This window comes from Myotis myotis, unplaced genomic scaffold, assembly GCF_014108235.1.
Source record: "Myotis myotis isolate mMyoMyo1 unplaced genomic scaffold, mMyoMyo1.p scaffold_m19_p_3, whole genome shotgun sequence".
Lineage (NCBI taxonomy): Eukaryota > Metazoa > Chordata > Mammalia > Chiroptera > Vespertilionidae > Myotis > Myotis myotis.
In genome coordinates, this window is record NW_023416335.1 from 117,855,497 (window position 1) to 117,882,612 (window position 27,116).

General features: G+C 42.2%; 1 protein-coding gene and 1 non-coding gene across 2 annotated transcripts; one reads left to right on the forward strand and one right to left on the reverse strand.

Moving 5' to 3' along the window:
• The first annotated feature begins 22,413 nt into the window (after positions 1-22,413).
• Positions 22,414-24,729, forward strand: LOC118651712 (pre-mRNA-splicing factor RBM22-like). Its single transcript, XM_036301178.1, is given in 2 exon segments — positions 22,414-23,404; positions 23,494-24,729. Coding segments are annotated over 2 exon segments (1,320 nt in total). The 5' UTR covers positions 22,414-22,493; the 3' UTR covers positions 23,903-24,729.
• Positions 24,723-24,829, reverse strand: LOC118652202. The gene has a single exon (XR_004966471.1). It is a non-coding gene; the product is annotated as a U6 spliceosomal RNA (small nuclear RNA).
• Between the last annotated feature and the right edge of the window lie 2,287 nt (positions 24,830-27,116).

The window sequence follows — 27,116 nt, forward strand, 5'->3', positions numbered from 1 at the left end:
GGCATGTACAGCAGGCAACCAATGGTTGTTTCTCTCCCATACTGATGTATCTCGTTTTCCTCCCTTACTCCCTCCTCTCCTCTCTCTCTCTCTCTCTCTCTCTCTCTCTCTCTCTCTCTCTCAAAAAAAAAAATTAATAATAGAAAAAAATATCCTCGGGGTGAAGATTAACAAAAAAAATTAAAAAATAAAATAAAATAAAAGAGTTTTGAATGACTGAGGTCTTACTGCAGTTCAGTTGTTTCAGCAGAGCTGGGAGTTGGGGGCGGGGCGGGAGGCTTTGGGATTTTATTGAGTTTGGACTAGAGTTTATGAAAGCACGGATTGCCTCAAGGTGTTGACATTCTTTATCTTAGGAAATATGGACAGAAATGACACCCATTCAGTCAGAGCTTTTTGATGAAAGATATTCTATTTTCCTATTTCAAGACATAGGAAAAAATCCACTGCTATCATTTAACAATCAAGTTTCCTTTCCTTGAACTTCTTTATTCGTATTTTATTCCTAAGAAGTAACAGCACTGGATATAAAAACATATTGCTATGATGTACTTCATTTCCAAGACACTGAAAAACCTGACTGCGGGGGATTTTCATTCATTGCTGATGGGAATGCAAAAAACGGCGCATCCACTTTGGCAGACACTTTGGTGGTTTCTTTCAAAACTAAACATACTCTTACCAGCAAATGAGCTCCTTGCCGATTATGTTGCAAAATGCAAAAGCTCTTTACCTTAAGGAGTTGAAAACTTATGTCCATACAAAAACCTGCATAGGAATGTTCATAGAAGCTTTATTTTTGACTGTCAAAACTTGGAAGCAACCAGGATGTCCTTTGATGAGTGGATAGATAAATAAAATGGTACATCCAGACAATGGACTATTATTCAGTGATTAAAAAATAAAGAACTATCAAGCCATGAAAAGACAAGGAGACAGAAGTGTCGAACAGACCTTCCAACTTCAGAGGAAGGCCGGAGGTGGGGGGCGGGTGGGGGGAACGGGCGGTAAGAGATCAACCAAAGGACTTGGATGCATGCATATAAGCATAACCCATGGACACAGACACTAGGGGAGGTGAGGGCATGTGCTCGGGGGGAGGGGAGGTGGAAATGGCTGGGGAGAGGTCAAGGGGGGGAAGGGGGAAGGAAACATATGTAATACTTTAAACAATAAAGAATTAAAAAAAGACAAGGAGGAAACTTAAATGCATATTAATAAGTGAAAGAAGTCAATCTGAAAAGGCTACATTATTGTATGATTCCAACCATATGACATTCTGGAAAAGGCAAAAGTGTGGAGACAATAAAAGGATCAGTGGTTGCCAGCCGTTGGGGAGGGGGTTTGGTGGGGAGGGATGAATAGGTGGAACACAGAGGCTTTTTAGGGTAGTGGAAATACTCTGCATGATACTATACTGGTGCACACATGTCATTGTACTTCTGCCCCAAACCATAGAATGTGCAACCTCAAGAGTGAGCCCTACTGTAAACCATGGACTTTGGTGATTCTGATGTGTCAATGTAGGCTCATAGATTGTAAAAATGTACCACTCTGGTGGGGGTGTTGATAGGGGTGAGGCTGTGCATGTGTGCGGGCAGGGGTATTTTAGTACTCTCTGTACTTCCTGCTCAGTTTTGTTGTGAAATTAAAACTGATCTAAAAGTAAAGTTTATTGATTTTTTTTTAAAAAAGCTTTAAAAAATGGATGTGGGTTTAATGAACCAGAACTTGATCATGCAAATATTAGCAATCAGATAGGTATTTTACTGACATTGTCCATGTGACCATTAACAAATTTGTGCAGAAACGTTTGTTGGTGGGGCCTTCAGCTCACTCCCTGAACTCGAATGCCCCTTGCTTGCCATCAGCAAGATTTGCTGGTATGGCAGTGGTGCATCCCTCTGTTTTTATCCTCTGAAAGCAGTATTGTGTATGTTCAGCTTCCGTGCCTGTTGGCAATTTTCCCTAATTGTTTACAGTGCTCTAATTTTTACACTCACTTTAAAGGATCTTTGTGTGTGCTGATTGCAGAAGGTAATATTTCTGGCATCAGTAACCATGGTAATGAATTATTCTCCTCTCAGAATTGGTGCCAGCTGCACTCCCGTCTAGATAGTAGCACCCCGGGGTTTTGCTAATGAGCGACTTTTCATTTGCTACAGGAGGACACTTCCAAGTCCTCACATGTTTGCTTGTGTTTTGTTAAAGGCTATTCCTTGAGAACAACATTAGAAAAAAAGAAATCCTATTTGGTAAAACCTTGATGTCAAAAGGAAAGCATTCCCAGTTCCGGAAAGTAGAGCATGCAGAACGAAAGCCTTTGAAGGATCTTTGGGGAGGCCGTCCCGCCCCCTCCGGCCCTTCCTTTTGCCCCAAGCATCCTTCGCGGCTCTCTCAGGCGTGCACGGAGAGCTTTCCATCAGCATTCTCCTTTGGCTACTGGAGAAGGAGTTTAAATATTTCAAAGATTTATGTTATGAATAATTTAAGGAGAAATAAAAAAAGCTTCTAAACTCTCTTTGAGTTCTGTAATGGGAGCTTTGAAATACGCTAGCGTTTTGCCTTATCAGATGTAGCTGCTCTTTGTGGGAAGATTGAAGTGGAAATGTAAGCCATTGTTGCCCTTTATTTCACTGGCTAATGATGAGACCAGGAGAGAGAGAACTGCGTCACCTTGCAAGAGATAAGCGCCTGCAATAATGGACCCTCTTTCCATCCACGGCTATTTCCACGAACAAGTAACAGGATACCCTCACCAGCTTTTTAAACATTTGAATCTCAAACCACTGCTACGTCTAGCCTGGGTGGCATTTTGAAAAGAGCTAAGGAAAACTGATATCCACAATCCTGCTGAGTTTCCTTTTCTTCCTACTCACTGAGACGTGGACACCTGATCATCTAATTCAGGTGTGGACACGGACTTTCATAATATGCACCAGCAGCAGTAACAGGCTTCCGAGAGGCAGCCTATTATGTGCACAGTGGCACTGCCGTGTGGTGCTTTCCATGCCATTCCATGAGCTTTCCATGTCTTAACTTGTTTTATCCGTATGATGACCCTATGATGTGGATATTAGTTCCATCTGACAGGTGACTGGGGAAGCACAAAGAGGTGAAACAACTGGTCCGAGGTTACCTGGGTAGTAAATGGCAGGGCCAGAATTCCCATCCCGGAAGTCTCGGGGTAAAGCTCTTGATATTATCTATACGCACCAGGTCAGCGAGGGGGTCTAGGGCTGAATGGGCCTGGAGGCTGGGCACGGGCTCTCGGGCTCCCGGGTTTACCCCTGTATGCATCTACATCTACGTCTCTAGCTCTATCTGCATCCATACCTATATCTCAACACTCTACCATGTGAGGAAGCACACAGAAAGCCTCAGCTCGGCCACTGCCACTTGTCCCACATAAACGTCTTTATCTTACTGCGTCTCCGCTTCCTTCTCCATGAAATGGAGATAATCGCACCTGCTTCACAGAGTGCTTGGGAGGTTCAAGTGAGATTAAGCATATATAACCTTTTTAGAGATTCTAAACTGCTATGGAAGTGGTTGTTTGAACATGACTGTGATGATGGTTACCGGAAGGTGAATTATTATTCTTTCCACCTGGCCATTGGATTCTGGAATATAGTTGTGATAATAAAAGATTTAACATATTGGTTACTAGTAGCTAAGTCCAAAAAACAAATCTCCATTTAAAGCAGGTGATTATATATCACCGATTGTATACATCCCTAAAGAATATTAAAATAAGTGATAATTAAGTTATTCAAGTTACTCAGAATTGTGTGATTACGAACTCATTTTAAAATATTCCTGTTGAATTGGCTTATAAGCTTAAAACACAAAGTTCTAGAACAGGCATAAGGCAGACACATACAAAATAGGGTCTGGCTCTGTCATTCTTATTTTTAAAAAATATCCATTCTTTTCAGAGAGATTAACATAATATGTCACCTAAGAAAACCAACAATAAATCCCTTTATATATTATTTTAAACCACTCAAGAGTAAGAACAGGAAGCAACTGGCCAGCAAAGAGAGGTCGTGATGGGAACTGATGAAGGCCAGGACAGTGGCAATTAAGTCAGTTATGTTTGGGATGCTATAGCATGGCTATAGCACAGGAACTTTAAAAGGTATCACACGAAATGGAATAAATGTTACCGAATACAAGTTTTAAAGCTTAGTTAGCAAGTTTGAGAGAGAAAGGAAGAAGCAAGAGGGAGAAAAGGAAGGAGGTTGAGAGACTGAGAGAAATGGTAGACTTTCACAGTTAAGGGTCAACAAAGGTCTAAATTTAGTCCAATAACAGAAGGTTCATTTTTCTTTCTTCCAGAAATGATAACCTGACTCTGATGTTCTCTATGGACATTTTCCGGGTAGAAAAAAGAGTTGCAAGAATATTTAGTATAATTACATAACTCTCTCAAGTGAACTAAAATAACCATTTGCTTTAAATGGAGATTTGTTTTTCGAATTTAGCTACCAGTAACCAATATGTTAAATCTTTTATTATTATAACTGTATGGAGACTGGTCTTTCCAACAGTCAATCACATTCCTGGCATTGCCCTTCAAAAGAGCACGCCTTCAAAGGTTGGTTTTAGTGTTGTGTTCATGCATCATAAACACTTCTTCTCCTGAGGAGCAGAGCACACCTCCAGGGCGCTGGCGAGGAGCAGCCCTGGCAGTGAAGCGTTTTTGCACACATTTATCCCACTTCAAAACTTGTGAATGTCTTGGGAGGGATCCATGAACATATCCTCAGGAAGGCAGATGGTGAATGAAGGAGCGAGAATGTTGCAGTAGAAAATGAGTTCGCTTATTAAGAAATCAGTGACTTGATAGAACATGGCAAGTTTCCGTGGAATACAACATGGAGTCTGAGTCAAAGAGGAGAGGGATTTCCCAGCAGCTTGCTCTGAAGTCAGGATTTGTCTTTGGAGCATCAAGGGATTTCAGACAGATGACTTCAGACTGTAGGACCCCAGAAAAAGCATGCAGAGGTTAATTTGGCACGAGATGTCCTCACCCATCAGGTGGTCCTTCAGAGCAGCTCCTTCATAGCTCATTTGCACGTTTCCTCTCCTTCTACTCTTGTCTCCACCTTAGACCATATCTTCTTTCCAACTCTTTCCTAGGCTATGCCTTTGCAGATCTAGACTGCCCAGCACTATCCTAAGCTCTCTCTCCTTTCCAGATCTAGAAAGAAGCATTGCTGTAACTGTTAGGTGCAGAATCACTTGGAGATCTTGCTAAAACGCATATTCTAATTCTGTAAATCTGGGATGGGACCTCAATTCTGCACTTCTAACAAGCTCCTAGGTTTTACCAACTTTGCGAAGAAGTCAGGAACTTAAGAACACGCTGCCTTAACATCCTATTCCAAATTGTTTCATATCATATCTTGCATTTAGTTTTAAGATTCCTTGAGCCCCTTATGAAGCCATCCTCCCTCCCCACTGCCCAGCCCTCTGGATGGCAGCGTGGAGTGTTCCAGCTCTTACCAGCTCTCTCTGCCTCCTCCTGTTCTAGATGAATCAGGGATATATCTCCTTCCATGGGAGTCTTCTAGTAGGTAGTCCAGTATGAATAGTTTCAAAATCATTCTCCTATGTCAGGACACTGTAAGGAGAGGTCTTTTTTATTTTATTTATTTATTTATTTATTTATTTTTATCTTTCAGAATAACACAACAAAACGGAACCTTATGCTACAGGCCATTGTATTTACCTATGGACTTTTCTGCTTTTCTTTTGAGACAACAGTCTCATAAAGGCAAGGACATCTTGTTCACTCTTGGCCCCCTGCCACCTTGCTCTGCTGGACACCTGCGTACAATAAGTCCTCAATAAATGTGTGAAGAGGATGTGAATGAATATCTACACCATGTGAGCAATTTGGACACATTCCACAACCACACTTTTGTTCCAAGATGCCTAAGCCACAGATATCCCATTAATTTATGAGGATGTCACAGTTTTCTTGGCTAAAATCCTCCCCAAAACCCAGGAATATAGAACCATTAGGCCTGTCTGTATGTTGGCACCAACTAAACAGCTTGCAGGCATCCCAGCCACAAAGAGCAGAAAGGAGTGTTATTATAAGAAAAATCTGTACATTTATATTTTAAAATGGGGAAATAACAATTACTTAGAGCACAGTAATATCACACTGTCTTCCCAAGTTTCAATGCAAGCAGCCCCCAGTACCCTTGCTACTTGTATTAGTGCTGAGGGCACTGTTAGGGGAGGCATTCTTAGGCGGTCTTTATCCCCACTCTGACCCCACACAGCTCCAGGAATCAGCTATCAGTGATTCTCTCAATTCACATCAGTGAACCTCTCCTTTTATTAGTATCACTTATTTATTTATGGATCTGTCCTTTCAACAAATATTCATTTCAGCCTGCTCCTTGGCTGACAAGTGAGAGCAAACAGTATAGTAGATTGAAGTTGTAGCCAGAAGAAAGGATGAGAATAAAAAACAAAGTCAGATATGTGTGCTGTGTGTTGGGAAGTTTGGGAAGAACAGAAATGAGGTCTGGTATAAACCCTGCTCCCCAGCCAGCCCCTGGGGGAATTGCCTTCCAGAAGACCAGCCTTTAGGTATGGCCTCCTACCCCAAGTTGAGAGAATGATAATGATGATGTCAACCAAAGGTCAGGGGCAGTCACAGGGCAGTGGCTCAGTGGTTGAGCTTCGACCCATGAACCAGGAGGTCACAGTTTGATTCCCGGTCAGGGCACCACCGGCTAAAGCCAGGACAAGCCCTGGAGCCTGTGAAGTCCCAGTGGGAATCCTATATGGCTTCGACTTCCAAATCAATCACCAACCTCTGTTAGTGACAGCTCTGTGCTGAGAGTGAAGCTTTCACTAGGAGATGAACAGAGCAGGGGCCCAAAGAGAATATGTTGCAAGGGAAATGCAACTGGATTGAGATGTCACTGACAAATACCCCATAGAGCCCTAAACTCAATGAAACATTTGACTTTGGGGAAAAAAATGAAAAACAACAACACATAAATATGGTCAAAATGCGAATGCAGGGTAACATAAAAATCACAAAAGACTCTACCCACATACTCTGTACACCTAGTGAAGAATGTAGACTCTTTTAGTGGAGGATACAGGAGGTTTATGGGGAATAATAGAAGTTTTACTCACAGAACGATCCTGTAGTGGTACATTACTCAATTTACCTCCTGATTTTAAGTAGGTTGTCTTCCTTCATGCCTACTGAGGCCCCAGGAGGAACACAGGGAAGGCTTATTTTAAATTAACCCATGTAAAACCAATGGCAGTTTTTTCTCAAACTATGGCCCACACACTATCCACATCACAATCACATGGTGAGCACCTGTTTAAAAATCGGGTTCCTGATCTGTCAGCCTTCCCACTGACCCCTCCACTCTCACTAAGGCAGGGTGCCTATCCATTGCACACTAGGGTTTCTGAGAGGCTTATCACAACTCAAATCCTATTGTTTTCTTTAGATGGCTTTTTGAAAGGCATATGAGTCAAAGATTAGTGTGTGTTAAAAGAACCAATTGGGCCCAACCAGTGTGGCTCAGTGGTTGAGCATTGACCCATGAGCCAGGAGGTCATGATTCGATTCCCAGTCAGGGCACATGTCCAGGTTGTGGGCTCGATCCCCATTGTGGGGCATGTAGGAGGCAGCCAATCAATGATTCTCTTTCATTATTGATATTTCTATCTCTCTCCTCCTTTCCTCTCCAAAATCAATCAATCTATATATATATATATATATATATATATATATATATATATATATACATATATACACACACACACACACACACAGACACACACACACTAGAGGTCCAGTGCACGGATTTATGCACCAGTGGGATGCCTCAGCCTGGCCTGCGGGGATTGGGCCGAAACTGGCTCTTCAACATCCCTTGACATCTGGATTGCGAGGGGGCACAGGCCAGGCTGAGGGACCCCACCAGTGCACAATCGGGGCCAGGGAGGGACCTCAGGAGGGTTCCAAGGTATGTCCTGCCCATCTTGCCCAGTCCCGATTGGCTGGATCCCAGCAGCAAGCTAACCTACTGTGGTTGGAGCATCTGCTCCCTGGTGGTCAGTGAGCATCATAGCAACCGGTTGAATGGTTGAATGGTCGGACACTTAGCATATTAGGCTTTTACTGTATAGGATATATATATTAGAAGCCCGATGCATGAAATTCATGCAAGAGTAGGCCTTCCTTCCTCCAGCTGCCAGCACCGGCTTCCCTCTGGCTGCTGGTAGGCATCCAGGACCTGGGCTTCCCTTACAGCCCTGGCTTCATCCAGAAGGTCTTCAGGTCTAATTAGAATATTATGCTTTATATATATCCATATACCCATTGGTTCAGAATGGCCCAGCAGTCTTGGTCATTGGGAACCTTAGAACCTGTCCCTACTTCCATCTTTTACTACAAAGTAAAAGAGGCTGGTTGTGCATAGAATTTAAGCTGTAAGTTTGTAGTGTAACTTGCACTTTACTTATGAAACCTGCATATTATATGTTTTGATGAGGACCCTTCTCACTCATGATGTTGCATTCTTGGTGGAGGAAGTGCAATGTGAAAGCCTTTCAATGCCCCCTCTGGTGCTAATGGGTGACAGAGGTAGGAAGGAGCAGCCCAGCCCTCTCTTGTCCTTCCCTGCTGGCTGGCTCCTGGGTGGGACAGCATGCTCTGCAGGGCTCCTCCACACTGCAGGTTTTGCCAGGGCCTGACCGGGAGAGGCCCTTTGCAGGCCAGCCCTCCCTGGACAGCATGGGCACGGCTCCCTCATCCTGGGGACAGGTGTAGGAATCCCAGTCTTCCATAGGCATAAGGCACATTGTCCAGTAATAACTTAGTCTGCAATATAGAGAATATTTTGGTATCCATTGGCCTTACTTTCTCTATTTGAATTTAATTATCTATATTTAATTAATTGTTTGGGTTTTTTCCACTATACATTTCCCAGAGCTAAGATGAAACAATAGGTTGCCACACTAAGTTATTTGAAAGGCCCCAAATGTGTATCTGTTTTAATAAATATAGTTAAACAGGGATTGCTTTAGCTGGGCAAGACTTGCTTTCCCATTTATATGCTGTTATTAAAGCAGCAGAACTGTGGCAGCCCTGAGCCTCCCTCCCGTTTATAGAACATCCAGCAATAGTCCTGGTAAGAAAGAAGTCCAAGAATCCAGGCCAAAGATGACAGCCATGTTTTGGACCATTCTTGGGCAGTGCTATGTGTGTGGTGGTCTGAGATCCGGCTCCCTCTTAACCCCTCCTCCTCCTTCCCTTCCTTTCTGTAGCTTCTTTTATTTGGTCTCAACCTAAAAAGTGATGTAGTCTCCTAATTTTGCTAACAAACTCAGGACATTTGAGTACCTGATAAGGTTGTGATACATGATGAATGACAGTCAAGAATATCCCCAGAACCAAGGCAAGTACCATATTCTAATTTTCCAAGCACAGGACATGTTTGAATTGTTTTCCTCACTCTGGGGGTCTGTCACGCTCGGCCTGAAACCCCACAGGGAGGTCCGAGACTCTAGGCTGCATTATCTAAGCTTCACAGGATGTAAATGCCCAGGAAATCATTCATTTCAACAACATCTGAGTTTATGCTTGTGCATATGCCAGGTACTGAGTGGGATAGGCTCATATTCTGGTTGGAGAACTAGAGTAGGGCACGAAGCATGACTAATAATGGAGGGAACAGAGCATGATTGGCAAGCAACAGGAGTAAAAAGAGAATTATGACAATAAATACTGTGCGATTTAGGGGGAAGGATTCTGTCAACTAATGTTTTGAGAAAGATTTTCAGAACTGGCCTTGTGGAGTGGGTGTAATGAAGGTAGGCCAATAGGAAAGAGAAGGCAGTCCCCTGCCACCTGCCTTGTTGTCCTCAACACAGACCTAGTAAGTGTCTTCTGACTTTCCCAACATGTCAGGTGTGAGCTCTGTTCAGAGGACTGTGACTAGTGCATTTTTGTCTGTGAGTCTGGAGGGCCACATTCTCAGCCATGATAAACTGATGGAAGCCCATCCCCTCAGAGTGTCCAGCAAGGCCGCATTGTGTGGCTAGATTCTGCGTGTGCCTGCAAGGTGGCAGCCCGCCTGCCCACTGCCTTGAAGAGCTCACCTTCAAGTCAGGCTATCCCTGAGTGAGGTTTGTACAGTTTTCTCTCTGTTATATTTCATTGGTTGAAAAAAGCTCCATGCCTTTGATCCATTCCTTTTTTTTTCTTGCTTTTTCTCAAGTCTAGGTCTGTCACCTTTTTGCTGACCCTTCTGCTTCTAATTTATTACCTAAAATATATTCTTTCCTCTTATTTTATTCACTTCTTCTGAGTGATCTTAGCCAACGTCAGTATCTCAAGCTTTATTTCTAAATTGAATTAGAGTCATGTTTCAGTATTTCTCCATCCCGAAGGATATCTTCAGGCATTTCAAATCTAAGAATGTAACTCATTTTCCTCTCCCTAAAAAATCTCCTAATCTCTCTCATGTTTCACCTTCCTTAACCAACTTGTTCCTATTATGACAGTGTTTCTCAGATTTGTTCTCAAAATTGACCCAAACTCCTTATTCTGTGTGACTAGACCACCTCCCAGGACAGCAGCCTTTGAACTCAACTCACTGCCACAGATCTCTGCTCTTGGGTCCATCTTTTACATTGTTACCAAAGTAGGTTTCATGAAACTAAATTCTAGGCTTCCAGTCAAGATGGTGGAGTAGGTAGATGTGGTACTTGCTCCTCCCACAACTACATAAAAGTTGAAACTAAACTACTGACAATCATCATTCAGAACTACCTGAACAATTAAGAATATAAAGAAAAAGCCACATTGAGACTGATAGAAAAGGCAGAGACCACTGGCCCCACACATTCAATCAGCAAGGGAGTAAATCCCTCCCATTGACATACCAGATGTGGCAGTTAAGAATTAGGAGGGGAGGGGAGGGAAAATGGCGGCGGTATAAACGGACATGTCCTGTGCCTTGTCCTGGAGCAGATAAGGGTGAGCAGCTGAAACGGGTAACATACAGCCCGAATAGGCAGAGGATTTTCAGCTGAGAGACTGTCTGCAGCTAGGAAAGACCGAGAACCCCCAGGAAAAAAAGGACGGTTAGAGACTGCCGCTGAAACCTCTCATGGTGCGCCAGCTAAGCAGGGGAGACTGCGCCATCTTGGGTGGTTGTTGCCGGCATCCAGAGACCAGCTACTAACCTGGAAACAAGGGATCGCAAGCAGCGTGACTGCGCGAACTCAGACGAGCACTGCTTCTTCTCACGGAGAGGTTAGATAACCCCTAAAGGTGCGGTTTGCAATTCGGGTTGGAGGGAGGACCGAGCTCGCGCGCAGGGCAAAATCTGCACCCCACAGAGTCCGCAGCCCTTGGGACCAGCGTGACCCGCGAGTGGGGAAGGGGCCCCACAGGGCTGCTGGCAGAAGGGAATGCTAAAAATAAGCCCATAGCTGAACTGGATGTAAAAAAGCAGCCTTGGACTTTGCCAATCTGCTGGCTGCTTGGTGCCAGGGGCAAGTGGGCGCGCTGAGACTCGTGCGGAGACTGTGCGCAGACCTGGAAGGTGGAGGCTTGTGAATTTGCACAACGTATCAGGCTCTTGTTACAGTTCCCCTTAGATCCGTGCATTTGATTATTAAACCCAGTGCATGGGATTCCCCAGTTGGGGTCATTCGTAGAGCCTGTAGGGGAAAGTTCTTTTTGGGGAGCCTGGGAAACCACGGGCAGTAACAAAGAACCAGCTCTGGGCAGTGGTCTTTCCCAAATCAGTTCCAAATACCATAGAGAAAAAAAACAAAAAACAAAACCCTACTGATAGAGAGGACTTATAGCCTCGGAGGTCAATCCAGACACACTGCCACCCAGAGGCAGAGCCACGAACTGTCTCTTCTGTGATCACAAATAAAGGCAGTCTGGTAAACAAATGCAACCTGCCTTAAAATCAGGTCTGTGGTTTACTGCACGGAGGGACAGTGTATCGCAGGGAAGTTCAACATTCCCCTGAATGCCTGGCAGGACTAAGGCGTGCCAAAAAGTAGAGTGGAAGATCTGAAGCACCTTCGCTTCCAAATATTATATATTATATATATATATATATATATATATATATATATATATATATATTTTAATTCTTTTTTCACCATTTCATTAAGAACCTATTTTATTATTTTTTTATTTTTTTCATCACTTGATTTTACCTTTTTAATTACTACATTTTTTTAAACCAGTATTATTGCTATCCTTTTACCATTTTTTCAAGTGTCATTTATTTTTTATTTATTTTTATTTTTCTTTATTTTATTTTGGGATTAGTGTTCCACACTCTATTTTCATCGTTCCTTTAGCATCATTTCTCTCTATCTCACATTTACCCTTAAGCCAAAACTCTCTTCCTCACTTTTCCCCTTTTGTTGTCCTGTTTCTCTTACCCTATTCCTGCTTTGGATTTTCCCTATTCCTTCTTTCTACCCACTGTCTAAATTTCACCCTACTTATATATCTAATTTCCAATCCCTCGCTCTAAATCCATATACACCTCTCTCATCTTTCTTCACTATCTAATTTTTTTTCTCTCTCTCTCTGTCGTTTTGCTAGTGTTTGCTTGATTTTGAGTATATTGGGGATTTTTATGCTTGTGTGGGAAATTGTTTTGTTTTTCATTTTAATTTTTCTGTTTTGCTTACTTTTTCTTTATCTGGTTATTTTTGTGCTTCTGTTTTCCCTTGCCTCGCTTGATATTGGTGGTTGTTTGTACTTTGCATTAGTCTCCAGGGATCTGCTGCTGGAGTTCATTGAGATTGGCTGCGGTTCTCTTGGAGTTTTCTCCCCATACAAATAGCCTCTTCCCCACCTCTATTTCATTCTCTTACTTTTTTTTTTTGTTGTCTCTGTTTTTTTCTTCTCTCCCTTTTCCCAATCTCATTTCGGCACTCTTTTTGTTTTTTATTTTTCTCTTTAATCTTTTTCTCTTTTTTCTTCTTTATCCCCTAATTCTCTTCGCTCGGGGGGTCACCTTTATTTGGGGTTATTAATATCGTGAATGCATTTAGTTCGGTGCCTTGTACGTTGTGTCTTGTTGTGTTGTATTTTGTGCCTTTGAATCAGTGCAGCAGAGAGAGAACTACATAACCAAACACCTTGAGAAGAGAAATCATGGTGAAACAAAGAACCAACCCAAATATGAAAGAAAAACAGGCATCATCAGAAAAGGAAGTAAACGAAATGGAGGCAATGGAGGCAAGCAACCTGTCAGAGAAAGAATTCAGAGAAATGGCCATAAGGTGGATGAAAAGAATGGAAGACCAATTCAACAATATGTGTAGGAACCAAGAGGAAATGAAGAAGAACCAAGAGGAAATGAAAAGAAACCAAGAAGAAATGAAAAGTGACATCACTGCCATAAAGAACTCAATAGAAAGCATCAACAGTAGACTAGAAGAAGCAGAGGACCGCATCAGCGAGCAAGAAGACAAGGTAGAAAAAAATACCCAAACAGAACAGCTTCTAGAAAAAAAAATTAAAAAGCAGGAGGAGAGCCTAAGAGAACTCTGGGACAATGCTAAACGAAACAACATCCAAATAATAGGGGTGCCAGAAGGAGAGGAAACTGAGCAAGGAATAGAAAACCTGTTTGAAAAAATAGTAACAGAAAATTTCCCTGATATAGGGAGGAAAAAACTCACACAAATCCAAGAAGCTCACAGAGTCCCAAACAAAATGAACCCAAAAAGACCGACACCAAGGCACATAATAATTAAATTGGCAAACACCAACGACAAAGCAAGAATCTTAAAAGCAGCCAGAGAGAGACAGAAAGTTACCTACAAAGGATGCCCCATCAGACTAGCGACCGATATCTCAACAGAAACACATCAGGCAAGAAGGGAATGGAATGAAATATACAAAGTCATGCAAAGGAAGGGTCTGAATCCAAGAATACTGTACCCAGCGAGGCTATCAATCAAAATTGAGGGTCAAATCAGGAGCTTCACAGACAAAAACGGTCTACGGGAGTTTATTACAACCAAACCAGCAATGCAAGAAATGCTAAGGGGTCTGCTGTAAATAGAAAAAACAGGAAACAAAGAAGGAACACAGCGGTAAAGAACAAAAATGGCGACTAACAAGTTTCTATCAATAATAACTTTAAATGTAAATGGATTAAATTCTCCAGTCAAAAGGCATAGGGTAAATGAGTGGATAAGAAAACATGACCCATATATCTGCTGTCTACAGGAAACCCACCTCACAAAAAAAGACGCACACAGACTGATGGTGAAGGGATGGAAAAAGGTTTTTCAGGACAATGGAAGTGAAAAAAAAGCCGGGGTAGCAATACTTATATCTGACAAATTAGATCTCAAAGTGAAGGACATAAAAAGAGATCAAGAAGGCCTAAAGGGAGCAGTCTAACAAGAAGAAATAACTCTGGTAAATATATATGCACCCAATATAGGAGCACCCAAATACGTAAGAAATCTTCTGGAGGAGATCAAGGGAGAGATTGACAGCAATACAATCATAGTAGGGGACCTTAACACCCCATTATCTCCACTGGACAAATCCTCTAAACAGAAACTCAGCAAAGAAACATCAATCCTAAATGACTCACTAGATCAGATGGAATTAATTGACATCTTCAGAACATTTCACCCCAAAGCCACAGAATATACATTCTCCTCAGGTGCACATTTGTCATCTTCAAAGATAGACCATATATTGGGTCACAGACAAAGTCTCTTCAAATTCAAGAAAATTGAATCATATCAAGCATCTTCTCAGACCACAAAGGCATAAAACTGGAAATCAACTACAACAAAAACAATCCAAAAAAATCAAACACATGGAGACTAAATAGCATGCTATTAAACAATGACTGGGTTACCAGTGAGATCAAAGAAGAAATAAAAAACATCATGGCAACAAATGACAATGAAAACACAACAATCCAAAACCTATGGGACACAGCAAAAGCAGTCTTGAGAGGGAAGTTCATAGCTCTACAAGCCTACTTCAAGAAACAAGAAACAATGAGAATAAATGACCTAACTCTACAACTCGAAGAGTTAGAAAGAGAGCAACAAAAAAAGCCCACTCTAAGCAGAAGGAAGGAAATAACAAAGATCAGAGTGGAGATAAACGACATAGAGACCAAAAAAACAATACAAAAGATCAACAAAACCAAGAGCTGGTTCTTTGAAAGGATAAACAAGATTGATACACCTCTAGCCAGGCTCACCAAGAAACAAAGAGAGAGGACCCAAATAAACAAAATCAGAAATGAAAGAGGAGAAATAACAACAGACCCCATAGAAATACAAAGGATTGTTAGAAAATACTATGAACAACTCTACTCCAACACACTAGACAACCTGGAGGAAATGGACAGATTCCTAGAAAAATACAACCTTCCAAAACTTATCCAGGAAGAATCTAAAAATCTCAATAGGCCAATAACTATGGAGGAAATCGAAGCAGTAATCAAAAAGCTTCCAGCAAACAAAAGCCTGGGGCCAGATGGCTTCACAGGGGAGTTTTACCAAACATTCAAGGAAGACCTAAAACCTATCTTCCTCAGACTATGTCAAAAGATCCAAGAGGAAGGAACACTTCCCCCCTCATTCTATGAAGCCAACATCACCCTAATCCCAAAACCAGATAAAGACAATACAATGAAAGAGAATTATAGGCCAATATCCCTCATGAACATAGATGCCAAAATCCTCAACAAAATCCTAGCAAATCGGATCCAGCAGTACATCAAAAAGATCATACACCATGACCAAGTAGGATTTATCCCAGGGATGCAAGGATGGTACAATATCCGCAAATCAATAAACATGATACATCACATAAACAAATTGAGAGGAAAAAAAACACATAGTCATATCAATTGATGCGGAAAAAGCATTTGACAAAATCCAACACCCTTTCTTGATAAAAACTCTCAGCAAGATAGGAATTGGGGGATCATACCTCAACATAATAAAAGCCATATATGACAAACCCACAGCCAACATCATAATCAATGGGCAAAAACTAAAACCATTCCCCCTAAAAACAGGAACAAGACAGGGATGCCCCCTCTCACCACTCCTGATCAACATAGTACTGGAAGTACTAGCCGTTGCGATCAGACACGAAGAAGAAATAAAAGGCATCCAGATGGGAAAAGAAGAAGTAAAACTGTCCTTATTTGCAGATGACATGATACTGTACATACAGAACCCTAAAGACTCCATCAAAAAATTATTAGACTTAATAAATGAATTCGGCAATGTAGCAGGATACAAAATTAATGCTAAGAAATCCATGGCATTTCTTTACACCAATAGTGAACTTACAGAAAGTGAAACTACAGAAGCAATCCCATTTACCATTGCACCAAAAAAATTAAAATACCTAGGAATAAACTTAACTAAGGAGGTAAAAGACTTATATGCTGAAAACTACAGGACACTGAAAAAAGAGATAGAGGAAGACATAAACAGATGGAAGAATATACCGTGTTTATGGATTGGTAGAATCAACATCATCAAAATGTCCATACTACCCAAAGCAATTTATAGATTCAATGCAATCCCCATTAAATTACCAACGGCATATTTCACAAATCTAGAATGAACGTTCCAAAAATTCATCTGGAATAAAAAAAGACCCCAAATAGCTGCAGCAATCCTGAGAAAGAACAAAGTAGGTGGGATCTCAATACCAGATATCAAACTGTATTACAAAGCCACTGTTCTTAAAACAGCTTGGTACTGGCACAAGAACAGACATATAGATCAATGGAATAGAATAGAGACCCCAGAAATCAACCCAAACCACTATGCCCAATTAATATTTGACAAAGGAGGCAAGAGCATATAATGGAGTCAAGACAGTCTCTTCAATAAATGGTGTTGGGAAAATTGGACAGATACATGCAAAAGGATGAAACTAGATCACCAACTCACACCATACACAAAAATAAACTCAAAATGGATAAAAGACTTAAACGTAAGACGGGAAACCATAAAAATAGTAGAGGAATCCACAGGCAGCGAAATCGCAAACATATGCTGAAGGAATTTCTTCTCTGATAATGCTCCTAGGGCAATGGAAACTAAAGAGAAAATAAACAAATGGGACTACATCAAAATAAAAAGCTTTTGCACAGGAAGACCCACTACATGGGAGAACATATTTGCCAATGATACCACCGATAAGGGTTTAATTTCCAACATTTACAGGGTTCACATGAAACTTAACAAAAGGAAGATAAACAATCCAATAAAAAAATGGGCAACGGACCTAGATAGACACTTTTCGAAAGAGGACATACAGAAGGCCGAAAGACATGAAAACCTGCTCAAAGTCACTAATTATACGAGAGATGCAAATCAAAATGACAATGCGTTATCATCTCACACCTGTCAGAATGGCTATCATCAACAAATCAACAAACAACAAGTGTTGGAGAGGATGTGGAGAAAAAGGAACCCTTCTGCACTGCTGGTGGGAATGCAGACTGGTGCAGCCACTGTGGAGAACAGTATGGAGCTACCTCAGAAGACTAAAAATGGAACTCCCATTTGACCCAGTGATCCCACTACTAGGAATATATCCCAAGAAACCAGAAACGCCAATCAGAAAGGATATATGCACCCTATGTTCATAGCAGCACAATTCACCATAGCTAAGATTTGGAAACAGCCTAAGTGCCCATCAGCAGATGAGTGGATTAGAAAACTGTGGTACATATACACAATGGAATACTGTGCTGCGGTAAAAAAAAGGGAACTCTTGCCTTTTGCAACAGCATGGATGGAACTGGAGAGCATTATGCTAAGTGAAATAAGCCAGTCAGAGAAAGATAAATACCACATGATCTCACTCATTTGTGGATTTAGAGAACAACATAGACTGATGAAAAGGGACAGACCCAAAGACTGAGAAACAGCGATCAGGCTATCAATCCCCAGAAGGAAAGTAGGGGAGGGTGGGGGTAAGGGGAAGAGATCAACCAAAGGACTTGTATACATGTATATAAGCCAAACCAATGGACATGGACAACAGGGGGATGGGAGTATGAGTGTGTGTGTGTGGGGGAGGTTGGGGGTTAATGGGGGGGATGAGGACACATTTGTAATACCTTAATCAATAATAATAATAATAATAATAATAATAAAATCTAAAACATAAAAAAAAAGAATTAGGAGGATTATCTCAGCTACAGAGGTCCCCCTTGAGGAGTGAGGAGTCCCACACCATACTAGGCCACCCCAGTCTAGGATACCAGTGCCAGAAAGAGAAGTCCCCATAATTTGGGGCTGTAAAAACTAGTGGGAATTGTGGCTGAGTGACACAGAGGCTGCTGGAGTCCCAGGCAGTTCCTTTTAAAGGGCCCACACAAGGACTTACTCAGATTCACTCACTCTGTGATCCAACACTGGAGGCAGCAGCTCAAAAGGCTCCAGGGACATATGTGAGAAACGGAATTGTCTGGCTTTAGGATGAGGGCTGGAGGGGCAGTTTTCTCCCAGATAGAAGTGCTGGCAGAGGCCATTGTTTCTTTGCTGGGCCCTCCCTGCCTAGAGCTGACAGATGGATGCCTTATCTGAGTCTCCATAAAATTGGTTAACACTGTTCCCTGAGACCCCTCCCCACCCAACTTGCATGCCCACCAAAGGTCTTTTCAGTCCATGAAAATTGACTGTCTTGGCTCATGCTGTGGACTTTAAATTCTCTAAAACAAGCAGCATCTGGCTTTACCAAGCCCTGTAGCTTTGACTAAGTGGCCCTAGGCCTGGTACCAATGCAGCTGGTTTAGGTTCACAGTTTGGCCTTGCCTGAGCATCTTCAAGCCCAGCACAAGTAGCAGCCATCCACAGATAGCTTTGTAGCTCATGTTGGGTGGCCCAGAGCAGGGCACAAACAGCAGCTGACCTTAACCTGCATCTCCTGAGAGGGCCCAGAGAAAACATACCCCATGGATAGCTTCAGATCAAACCAAAGCACCACCCAACCACCTCCATGAGCATCATGCTCAAGGGAGAAACTCAGTGGGCACCAGAGCCCTGCTAAAATGAATTCTGCTCCATGGGGTTCACCCCTATATAGAAGATCCTCCACAGTGGTCATAGTCAGTCCTCACAGCCAATCAGCGTGGGAGTAAATCCCTCCAATTGACATACCAACTGCAATTTAGGCTCAACTACAACAAGAGTGTGCACACAGATCCAGTGACCAGAGCCACCAGGGCCCTATAGGATACCTGCTATATAAGGTCACTCAAGAATCAGAGACATAGAAGCTCTACCTAATACATAGAAACAAATACAGGCAGGAAGCCAAAATGAGGAGACAAAGAAATATGCCTCAAATAAAAGAACAGAACAAAACTCCAGAATAAGAACTAAATAAGCAATCTTCCAGATACAGAGTTCAAAACACTGGTAATAATCATGCTCAATGAACTTAGGTGAAGAATAGATAAACTTAGTGAGAATTTCAACGAAGAGATAGGAAACATAAAAATGGAGATAGAAAACATAAAAAAGAACCTGTCGGAAATGAAGAATACACTAACTGGAATGAAGAATACATTACAGGGAATAAATAATAGAGTAGATGAAGCAGAGGATTAAATCAGTGATTTGGAAGATAAGGAAGCAGAAAATACCCAATCAGAACAGCAAAAAGAAAAAAAGATTAAAAAAAAATGAGGACAGTATAAGGAGCCTCTGGGACAACTTCAAGAGACCAATATTCACATCTTGGGGGTACAGAAAGATGAAGAGAGAGAGCAAGGAATTGAAAACCTATGTGAAAAAAAATAATGATAAAAATTTCCTAACCTGGGGAAGGAAATTGACATACAAGTTCAGCAAGCACAGAGAATCCCAAACAAAATGAACCCAAAGAGACCCACACCAAGACACATTATAATTAAAATGCCAAATATTAAAGACAAAGAGAGAATAAAGTATCAAGAGAAAAGCAGTTAGTTACAAGGGAGCTCTCATAAGACTGTCAATTGATTTCCCAACAAAAACTTTGCAGGCCAGAAGGGATTGGCATGAAATATTCAGTGATGAAAAGCAAGGACCTACAAACAAGATTACTCTACCCAGCAAAACTATCATTTAGAATCAAAGTCAGATAAAGAGCTTCCCAGATAAGAAAAAAAACGAAAGGAGTTCATCACCACCAAACCAGTATTATAAGAAATGTTAAAATGTCTTCTAGATGAAGAAGAAGGATAAATAGTATGAATAATAAATGGCAATAAATTAATATCTATCAACAATTACATTAAGTGCAAATGGATTAAGTGCTATAATCAAAATACATACAATGGTTGAATGGATAACAAAAGAAGAACCTTACATATGTTGTCATAAAGAGACTCACTTCAGAGCAAAAGACACACAGACTGAAAGTAAAGGGGTGGAAAAGATATTTTATGAAAATGGAAAAAACAAACAAAAAGCTGGGGTAATAATACTTATCCCAGACAGAATAAACTTTAAAACAATGGCTATAACAAGAGACAAAGAAGGACTCAGCAATTCTACTTCTGAGTATTTATACAAAACACTAAATTAAAAAGTCATATGCATCCATATATTCATTGCAGCATTATTTACAATAGCCAATATATGAATCATCCCAAGTGTCCATCAGTAGTTGAATGGCTAAAAAAGAAAAAATATATATAATAAAGTATGACTTAGCCATAAAAAAATATTTTTTATTGTCTTTTTAAATTTAAATTCTTTATTGTTTAAAGTATTACATATGTTTCCTTTTTCCCCATTGACCTCTCCCTGGCCACTCCTACCCCCCAGCACATCCTCTTAACCTCCTACTGTCTGTGTCTATTGGTTATGCTTATATGCGTGCATACAACCTTTGGTTGATCTCAAAAAAGAATAAAATCTTATCATCTGCAACAACATGGGTGGATCTAGGTAGTATTGTGCTGACTTAAGTCAGACAGAGAAAGACTAATGTCATATAGTTTCACTTCTATGTGGAATCTAAAAAACAAAATAAACAAACAAGCAGACCAGAAACACTTATAGATACAGAGAACATTTTGCCAATTGCCAAATGGAAGAGGGGTTGTAGGGATGGGTGAAAAAGGTGAAGGGATTAAGAAGTACAAGTTGGTAGTTACAAAATAGTCATGGGAATGTAAAGTACAGCAAAGGAATATAGTTGATGATCTATACTAATAAAAGCCTAGGTTGTCCACGTGCCCTAGTGCGTGATGTCCTCACAAGATGGCGACCACAAGATGACCACCACAAGATGGCTGTGCGCACAGCAGAGACGGGGCCCAGCAGCCGCTCCACGCAGTGAGGCCTCGGGGTCCTGTGGTTCCAAGCAGTGCGGAGGAGGCCGGTCCCGGCAGAGGAGTCGGGTCACTGCAGGGGAGGGCAGTTGTGGGCGATCAGGCCAGCAGGGGAGGGTAGTTGGGGGCAATTGGGCTGGTAGGGGACGGTAGTTGGGGGTGATCAGGCTGGCAGGGGAGCAGTTAGGCATCAATCAGGCAGGCAGGCTAGCGGTTAGGAGCCAGTGGTCCTGGATTGTGAGAGGGATGTCCGAGGGGTCTCAGATCGGAGAGGGTGCAGGCTGGCCTGAGGGACAACTCCCCACCCCCGTGCATGAATTTCATGCACTTGGGCCTCTAGTATTCTAATAGCTATGTATGGTGCCAGGTGGGTACTAGATTTACTGGGTCATTACCTAAGTTATATAAATGTCTGCTCACAGGGTTGTACCCCTAAAGCTGATACAATATTGTATATTAACTATAATTAAAAAATAAAATTATTTTAAAAGAAAAGAATAAAATTTTGATTGTGCTCTTTCTTTAAAAGCCTTGAGTGATTTCTAGCTGTTACAGAAAAAAATCCAAATTTCTCACTGAAAACTCAGTTTTTTAGTATCACTTTCCACCTGTCCCCATCCCATACCTATGTCCTCATTATATCTAACTTCTCCCCAACCAAAAAACTAGTGCTTTTTCCAGTTCATGCCTTTGCACATGTGGTTTCTGTTACCTGGAATGTCTTTACTCCATTATTCATGTGGTGAACTTTTGTTCATCCTTCAAGACCTATTTTAAATGCTATCTCTTTTCTAGGAAGCCTTCCTGAACTGTGTTGGAAAACATCATTCTTACCTCTGGGATCCCCTAGCATTTAAATTAACCCCTGCTTTGTTAATTTGGCACTGTTTTTAATCTGCGAAAAACGTTTATTTAATCTTTTACCCATAAATATTTACTGAGGATCTACAGTGTACAAGTAGTGCCTGCGGTTTTTTGTTTTGTTTTTAAATATGGTACACCGACAAATACGACGTCACAGGCCGGGAACCAGCCCGGCACCTGTCGGGATTGTGGCGGTCCTATCTGCCAACTCGGAAGCGGCGGCTGCCTCCGGACGCTCTCAAGATGGCGACTTCTCTGGGTTCCAACACCTACAACAGGCAGAACTGGGAGGATGCGGACTTCCCCATCCTGTGCCAGACGTGTCTTGGAGAAAACCCGTATATCCGAATGACCAAAGAAAAGTACGGGAAGGAATGCAAAATCTGTGCCAGGCCATTCACAGTGTTTCGCTGGTGCCCCGGAGTCCGCATGCGTTTCAAGAAGACTGAAGTGTGCCAAACGTGTAGTAAATTGAAGAATGTCTGTCAGACTTGCCTCTTGGATCTGGAGTATGGCCTGCCCATCCAGGTTCGTGATGCAGGGCTGTCTTTTAAGGATGACATGCCAAAATCAGATGTCAACGAAGAGTAGTACACACAGAATATGGAGAGGGAGATTTCTAACTCTGATGGAACACGGCCAGTTGGCATGCTGGGGAAAGCCACATCCACCAGTGACATGCTGCTCAAACTAGCCCGGACCACACCCTACTACAAAAGGAATCGACCCCACATTTGCTCCTTCTGGGTGAAAGGAGAATGTAAGAGAGGAGAGGAATGTCCATACAGACATGAGAAGCCTACAGATCCAGATGACCCCATTGCTGATCAGAACATTAAAGACCGATATTATGGAATCAATGACCCTGTGGCAGATAAGCTTCTAAAGCGGGCTTCAACAATGCCTCGTTTGGACCCGCCAGAGGACAAGACTATCACCACACTATATGTTGGTGGTTTGGGCGATACCATTACTGAGACAGATCTAAGAAATCATTTCTATCAGTTTGGAGAGATTCGGACGATCACCGTGGTACAGAGACAGCAATGTGCTTTCATCCAGTTTGCCACAAGGCAGGCCGCTGAAGTGGCTGCGGAGAAGTCCTTTAATAAGCTAATTGTCAATGGCCGTCGACTTAATGTGAAATGGGGAAGGTCCCAAGCAGCCCGAGGAAAAGAAAAAGAGAAAGACGGAACCACAGACTCTGGTATCAAGCTGGAGCCTGTTCCAGGCCTGCCGGGAGCTCTTCCCCCTCCTCCTGCAGCAGAGGAAGAAGCCTCTGCCAACTACTTCCACCTGCCCCCCAGTGGCCCTCCAGCTGTGGTGAACATCGCCCTGCCGCCACCCCCTGGAATTGCCCCACCCCCACCCCCAGGTTTTGGGCCACATATGTTCCACCCAATGGGACCACCTCCTCCTTTCATGAGAGCTCCAGGACCAATCCACTATCCTTCTCAGGACCCTCAGAGAATGGGAGCTCATGCTGGGAAACACAGCAGCCCCTAGCACATTATCACCATTCTGGGGCTCTACAGAAGACAGAGCGCTTAAAAATCCCAGTAAACGAATCTTGGAATAAATATATTTTTCCTTCCTTTGTAGTTTCCATAGTAGCTGAATGTGTTCAGATGTGGGCAGTCAGAAAACAATAGCCATGCTTTGATTGATGGACCTCAAATAAGCTGCCATTGACACATCTGGTTACTATAACGTTACTAATAAAACTTAATGCCTGTTCCCCTTCTATGGGGAGCAAGCAGTGGGGTGAATTGGAATATCCAATGGAGTTTCCATCCCAATTATATGTTCATTTTGTATTATTTTTTGGAGGGGGAGGGGGGGGCATTAACCTGCGGAAAGAATCTTTTGACCGTTTTTATGTCCATTAGGTATTTTCCTTTTTATCATCTAAAAAAAGATTACTAGTACTAATCATTGTAGTGGCATAAATGTGATTTAACACTTCTGAAGTCACACCCTCAGAAAGACAAGTGGAATCCAGCAGGCAGCTCTGCCCAGGTCTCTACTTAACCTCGCCTTCCCTCATTGATGGCTAAAGGAATCTGGCTGATAAGTTGTACTTCTCTACGCTACCAAAAGAGACAACAATAAAAATTACTTTGTATTCCTTTTGGATGGAAACAAATGTCATGAAGCTGTGTATCATTGAAGAAACCTGGTGTCTGGGATGAAATTATTTTAAAGAACTTCCTGTAAAACACTTTAATAGACTGAAACGAAAAGCTTTGGAGTGTGTTTGAATGGAAGACTTGTGACCTCGGCTGGAACTTTGATCTTCAGCATTCACCTTCATGTGTCTCATTTTAATTCCCCGCTCTGGGCAGGGAACTCTGTTTGCTCTTAGGATGTTTGGATATAACTGAATTGTAGATGGTAAAACATAATTTGATGTTGTGTTGTGTTTTATTTTTTTGTTTTTAAAAAATTAAAACGGGTAAATTTTCAAAAAAAAAAAAAATATGGTACACCACGAATTTGCGTGTCATCCTTGTGCAGGGGCCATGCTAATCTTCTCTGTATCATTCCAATTTTAGTATATGTGCTGCTGAAGCAATCACTCTGCATTTTGATTACAATCCTTTCTATGAAAACAAAACAGGCATTGCTTCAACTCTGCGGATGCAGAACACTGCACTCAGCCATCACGACTGCATAGTGTCATGGTGTAGAATTAGGACTCAGACCCCGCTGCTCCACTTCCTGTTCCTTCCTTGACAATTCTTCCTGACCATCACCTTCATCTTCTCAACTCATGGAAAGGGCAAGAAGTGACTTAGGACCCAGGGAACATACCTCCTGTTCACTCTGTCTGCTTCATATCCTCTCTGAGAGTATCTCTGAGATGATATTCTTGGTTTGCACTAGGTGGGGCGATTACAGTGTGCCTGAATGGCTGGTACCTCCAGAGGCCCTCCTCTTGCCTTCCCTTCAAACACAGCCTCTGAGTGTTACCTCAGATTGGTGGTGGTGACAATTCTGAGTTCAAAGGGCTGTGTCCTTCATCTGCCAGGAATGCTGGTCCCAAGGCTTGGAGAGGTAGGGGGATCAAGGAGTGCTGTCAGAGGACTCCCATCCCAAACAATGCCCTGAAGAGATAGCTCCTGGCTCAGTCAGTGGACCAGGCTCTCAGCTTCTGAAGCAGAACAGTAGAGTGTCCATATCCTCACAGGTGACCTGCATTGTCTTCTATCTGATGGCAGCCGTGCTATTAATCTCTCTATTCCCAAAGCTTGTGTTCAATAAATGAATGTTCACAGAGAGAAAATGGGTCAATTTATTACAAGAGCTTTCTTTGTTTTCCTTTCTTTTTGAATAATATAAGAACTGGGCAAATTTCCTAGTAGTGAACCCATTGCTCAAGTGGTGTTTCCCAGGCTTGGTGCAGAAGCCAGGCACAGACACTTTGGGTTCCAGCCCACACCCCTGGCTTCCTCTCCTTTCTTTGCTTTGACCCATGGGCGGGTGAAGGGGATCCAGCGACCTTGAGGTCTATAGTAGTGTGCTACAAAGGTTGCCCTGACCTTCCCTGCCTCAGAGAGGGTCAGGAGGCAGAATGTTAGGTGTGGTCCAAAGGACAAACCTAATTTACTACTTTCTATCTGAGGACATGTATTGAGTGAATTAATCCCTTTGAGTTTCAATTTTATTCTCTGTAGAAGGGGACAATAATTCCTTAGAATTGCAGAATGTGGGACTCAGGGAGTACCTGATGCCAGTCCGCTGGGACCATTTCTCTAACTTCTGCCCAATAGTACCATGAGCACAGCCAGTAATTGGTAGTGTGATTGATGTACCAGTATATGCCCGTCTTTCCCATCATCAACCCTTCTCTGTTTTTGAACCCTCTGGACAGCGCTCAGTTAATGCTTGTTGAGTGAATAAATGAACATGGGAAGAAAGAGAGAAGGAATATACAAAGTACACTACAGCCTACAGGGCCTAGAATGTATTTTGTTCTGCCCTGTTGATGAGGTTTTCAAATTCATATGTTGAATTCCGAATATTTAGAAGTCACTTTTTAAAAGGTGAGTATTAAACCTGTGGGTTTGATTTCGTGACCTAGAGAAAGAGGGGCCTTGGAAGACCCTGAGAGAAACAGCCTTTATAGAGGGTGGGTGTGTGTCTCCCTTGTCCAGGAAGGGGGTGTGGTTCTAAGAGAAGCTGACCTAACTTGGGGTATGGGTGGGAGATAGGAGAAGAGAAGTGATTGAGACCTGAGCCATACTCTTAGATGTTGAGTTTGGCCCAAGAGATGGCCCTGCATGGGAACCAGGAGGACTGCTTGAAGGGAAAGCCTGTGCCAGTGCTCATGGTGATATTTGGTGTAGAAGTTGTTGGTTGTTACAGCATGTGGCCCACCTCAGGCCAATCGCTGCTCTCCTGCCGGGTCACCCTCATGGTATTTCTGGGGATCATGCACTGTGTGAGTTGCAGTAGACACTCCCTTACCTGGTTCTGGAATTCACTTGCAGGATTGCTTTTTATTCTAAAAAGTCCCCTTAAAAAATCTGCATAGAGAGTTTGGTGGGGAAAGAAGCAGGGATTTTAAAAACACACACTCAAAAAAAACTTACTCGGAAGTAAGGGCAAGTCTCCATAGAATTCACCACATTGCCTTTGGCTAATAAAAATAAAGTTCCTACAGAGTGAAAAAAGAGGCCACAGGAGCACCTAGAAGTCACGATTTTGCAAAAAGAGACGAAGCTGCCTGCAATGTTCCAGCAAAACGCTTCCTGCTTTGACATCTCCATAAAATACAAGTTTATCTGCAAAGAATGTCTGCAGGGAATCAGTGTGTCCATTAATTTTTAAAAATATATTTTTATTGATTTCAGAGAGGAAGGG